We start from the raw sequence: 4541 nt of genomic DNA, 5'->3' as shown, positions 1-4541 counted from the left end.
TCACTCCTGAAGATCTTTATTCTCTTAAGCTCTGGAATGTTCCTGAAGTTACCTTAAGACACGTCGTCATGTTTGGAAACCATTGCAATGGTTTAAACTGGGGTTGGATGGTATATTTAATAGATCAACCCCTCAATATGAGACAATAGAGATGATATGTAATATAATATCTAATCAGAATAAGCAGAGCGTATCGGATAGAACGCAGCAGGGCTACTAAACCATCCTGGCTTCTGTTGACCTTTCAGCAAAGACTCTGAATAATTTAATAAGTCAACACAATCTGGATCAATCTGCTGTTTGCCCTTTCGGTGTTTAACTCTAAACTAACGGTAGTCGACTGTTATTCCCTGTATCTCCTGTGTGCAGCTGTGTGTGTCTGTCTGGTGTGTGTGTCCCTCTGTGTGGAGGCTGAGTGTGTCTGGTGTGTGTGTCACTTTGTGTAGACTGTGTGTGTCCCTCTGTGTAGACTGAGTGTGTGTCTGGTGTGTGTAGACTGAGTGTGTGTCCCTCTGTGTGTAGACCGGTCCCAGAGATGGGTTTGTGTAAGTGTCCCAAGAGGAAGGTGACCAACCTGTTCTGCTTCGAGCACCGAGTCAACGTGTGTGAGCACTGCCTGGTGTCCAACCACAACAAGGTGAGTGGGCATGCGCGCGCGCACGTATCCTAGAAGTCAGCATCCTCCCTGAGACCGTAAGTCAGGGACCAGGAGAAGGCTCTGGAGTCCCTGATGTGGTCTCCCGTTCTCTCTCTGCAGTGCATCGTGCAGTCGTACCTCCAGTGGCTCCAGGACTCCGACTACAACCCCAGCTGTCGTCTGTGTGACCGTCCGCTGAACGACCAGGAGACGGCCCGGCTCGTCTGCTACGGTGAGCCGCGGCCCTAACTGGGCTCTCTCTCTCTCTCTCTGTCTGTCTTTCTGTCTGTCTGTCTGTCTGTCTGTGTCTCTTTGTGTCTCTCTCTCTCTGGCTCTCTCTGTCTCTTTGTGTCTCTCTCTTTCTCTGTCTCTCTCTCTTTGTCGCTCTCTCTCTGTCTCTTTGTGTCTCTCTCTTTCTCTCTGTCTCTCTCTCTCTTATCTCTACCATGTTTTTATCTGGAGCCGTGCTCTTACCCCTCTTAACCTCCTCCCCCCCAGATGTCTTCCACTGGGCGTGTCTGAACGCGGCGGCAGCGCGGCTGCCCCTCCACACGGCCCCGGCGGGGTACCAGTGCCCCGGCTGCCAGGGGCCCGTGTTCCCCCCCCCACACCTGGCCAGCCCCGTGGCCGACGCCCTCCGCGACCAGCTGGCCTCCGTCAACTGGGCCCGCGCCGGGCTGGGGCTCCCCCTGGTGAGTGATCGAGTGAGTGAGTGTGAGCGAGTGAGTAAGTGTGAGTGAGTGAGTGTGTGTGTAGAAGCTCCCCCTCCCCAGTGCTGTAGCTAGACGCTCCAGAAGCCTTAACGTCTGAACCCCCCCCCCCAGATCGAGGAGCCTCCCCAGGCAGACCCCCACGACGTCAGCGACTACACGGACTGGTCCACCTACGAGGGTGAGTTCACTCCTGATTCACCCCCTCACCCCTTCTCTCCCGGAGTTGTGCTCAGTGTGTGTGTAACATCACTCTTCTGCCCCCCCCCCAGCCCGGGAGCAGAGTGAGGCGTACCCCAGCCACTCCTACCCCCCCGGGCCCCGCCAGGCCCCCGTGTGTGAGGACCACCCCGCCCACGAGGACCGGGGGGGCCCCCACCACCACCACCACCACGAGGGGGCCCACCACCACGAGGGGGGGGTCCACCACCACGAGGGAGGGGGGCACCACCACGAGGGGGGGGGGCACCACCACGGCCCCCATCACCACGGGACCACCCCCCCTGCCCCCGAACACTCCGGGGTCAACTTCACCACCGCGGGCCCCTGTGACCCGGGCCCCATGCACACAGGTAGGGCCCTCTGAACCGGTCTGAACCTGGTTTATGAATACTGCAGTTTAAAGCAGTTTAATATACAATATAATAACAAATATATTGTTGTTTAATAACAATAATATACAAATAATATATTTGTGAAGCGCTTTTCTCCTCAGAAACACTTCCCATGGAGAAAATTATAAATGGAGCCATAAAATAGACTCATTATACCATAGACTCATTATAGACTTATTTAATATTGAAGTCACAGTAAAGCGAAAGTAAGTGTCAAACTATCAAGAGGGGGAGAATTATTAAATATTGAAAATCAATTTTAAACATTGCATGCTTCTGACCTTCCTCAGTGAACTTTATGTCTCGGAGATTCAACGAGAAAATGATTCTGCACTATTACTCTCCACGGGGTTTATCGTTTCTCTCAGAGTGTTTTGTGTGACTCCTCCAGTCTTTGATTGTAATCGTTGCCGTCTCCCGGGAGCCGCGCTAATGACCTGATTAGTGGTGTCTGGCCCCTGGGGGCCCGCGGCTGGTTGACGTGTGTGGTGTCCCCCCCCCCCCCCAGCGTCCGCGCCCAGGAAGGTGTACGACACCCGGGATGACGGCCACAGCTCCGTGACGCAGATCGACTTTGACGACGACAAATACCGCCGCCGGCCCACGCTCAGCTGGTTCGCCCAGATCCTCAAGTTAGTGTTCACTCACTCCCTCCCTCGCTCACTCACTCACCCCTGAACCTCAAGTTAGTGCTCACTCACTCACTCACCCCTGAACCTCAAGTTAGTGCTCACTCACTCACTCACTCACTCGCTCATTGACTCACTCACCCACTCACTCAAACTGAACCATGTTGTGGTTCTGCAGGAACCGCCGGGGTTCAAAGAAGAGCGCTCTGAGCTGGAGGCAGAAGGTCTTCATGTTCCTGCTGGTGGGCGTCCTGGCCTTCCTCACCCTCATCATCGTCATGGCCAAGCTGGGCCGCGCCTCCGCCGGGTCCGACCCCAACCTCGACCCGCTCATGAACCCCAACATCCGCATCGGGAAGAACTGAGGGTCGTGACCCCTCCCCTGACCCCTCCCCCTGACCCCTCCTCGTCACGCGGTCTGGGGGGTCACGGCTGATGCCGTCGTCGTCATGGTGACGGCGGACCACCAGGGGGCGCTAGAACAACGTTTGATGGAGGAGGGCTGGGGGCGGGGCCTCTCCAGTCCCACGCGGTCGGTGGTTGTGATTGGACGAGGGCTGGCTCCGGGGACTGGTCGGGCGGCCGACCCTGATTCCTGTCGGGGTCGGACGCGGTCAGGGTCCACTCTTGTAAATCGGTCTTTGTATAAAATAATCCTTTCTGCTTGAAGTGGCTGAGGTCGGGTTTTAACGTGTTTGTTTGGGGAGATTGTAAACTAATCGGGCGTTGGTTTGAGTGTAATATATTGATCCTGAATGTTGCTGTATGATTGGCGGTTGCGTGTCGATGAACCCTAGAGGTCACGGTCCACAGGGGTCATTCCAGCTTGTTTATTCCCTTCATTTTCTCATCGTCTTGTCGAAGGTCAGAGGTCAACTCTGGCTTCTTCCATTAAAGGACACACTAAGATGGCCGCCACGGTGGTTTCAATTGAGCCTTTTCTGTGCATTACTGAAACATGATTACAATATCTAGAACAGTCCAATCTCTGTCACTATACTGGTGTTCACCATGCATACTGTAACCTTATTAAAATGGGACTCCTGGAACCAGCTGTATGCTTTGTATATTCTTCTGTATATCTATATTGTAATGATTAATTCATGTTTAATAAGGAGGTAGATCAGGTTGCCTGTTCGATCCCCGGCTCCTACCTCCTAACCTCGCCTTGTTGATGTCGTCGGTGTGTATGAGCGATGAATGGGTGAATGTGGGGCCCTGAAGCGCTGAGTGGCCCCAGGTCAGAGGACCGCTCTACAAACTCCATTTGCTGTTCACAAAATTCAAATCAAGAATCCCATCTTCATTTGATCCGTTTATAGACTGTAATCTGAGGTCTGGAACATATTCATGAAGATGTTTGTGTTGGATGAACCTTTACGGTCGTACCAGTGACTCTGGTACCAGACCGCGGTGACTCTGGTACCAGACTGCGGGCGGTGACTCGGGGTCCAGACCGCGGGGAGAGTCCTCGTCGTTTATGGGCGTTGCCGTGGTTTAAATTGGAACCAGTGAAACAGAACTGATCCTCTTCGGTGAGTGGAACCCCAGGCAGAACTCAAACCGCACCTTAAATGACTCGATGACAGAATACCATGTCTGTCGCTGCGTGTGTCACTGGGCCCTGATCAGTGATCAGCTGATATATTGATTGATTGAGAGAACATCTCCATTCAACAGTACTCTGTACCTCGCGCTGACCAATCACACGGTGTCTTGACTCATGTCAGGTTGCACCTTTTCAGAATGAAACGTTTTACCAGTGGATCGTGTAAACTCGTTTAGAGTCATGCATTATGCATTATGATATTGGCCGTTGTTTCGCTGTATTGGGAGTCGATGTGATTGGAAGAGGGTGTGAGTAATTGCCCGCTCGGACGTACTGACATAATCAGGCCAGTCGATGTCTGGTGTGCTCCCAGCAGGTCTCCCTGTCACAGTTCAGCTGAGT

The 4541-nt window shown here is 53.4% G+C and overlaps 1 protein-coding gene across 1 annotated transcript in view; it reads left to right on the top strand.

The window, feature by feature from the left end:
* Nucleotides 1–3646, top strand: part of zfpl1 (zinc finger protein-like 1) — a 4408-nt gene extending 762 nt beyond the window's left edge. The window contains exons 2-8 of the mRNA XM_084473766.1: nucleotides 523–637; nucleotides 758–869; nucleotides 1136–1329; nucleotides 1462–1528; nucleotides 1620–1919; nucleotides 2470–2593; nucleotides 2769–3646. Of these exons, the coding sequence (XP_084329892.1) occupies nucleotides 536–637; nucleotides 758–869; nucleotides 1136–1329; nucleotides 1462–1528; nucleotides 1620–1919; nucleotides 2470–2593; nucleotides 2769–2955 (1086 nt within the window). The 5' untranslated portion in view covers nucleotides 523–535 and the 3' untranslated portion in view covers nucleotides 2956–3646. The remainder of the gene's footprint in view (nucleotides 1–522; nucleotides 638–757; nucleotides 870–1135; nucleotides 1330–1461; nucleotides 1529–1619; nucleotides 1920–2469; nucleotides 2594–2768) is intronic.
* The last annotated feature ends 895 nt before the right edge of the window (nucleotides 3647–4541 follow it).

The sequence above is a fragment of the Micromesistius poutassou genome, assembly GCF_964030765.1.
Source record: "Micromesistius poutassou genome assembly, chromosome: 10".
Taxonomy (NCBI): domain Eukaryota; kingdom Metazoa; phylum Chordata; class Actinopteri; order Gadiformes; family Gadidae; genus Micromesistius; species Micromesistius poutassou.
Note: the sequence above shows the minus strand (reverse complement) of the source record. Positions and strands in the feature narration are given on the sequence as shown.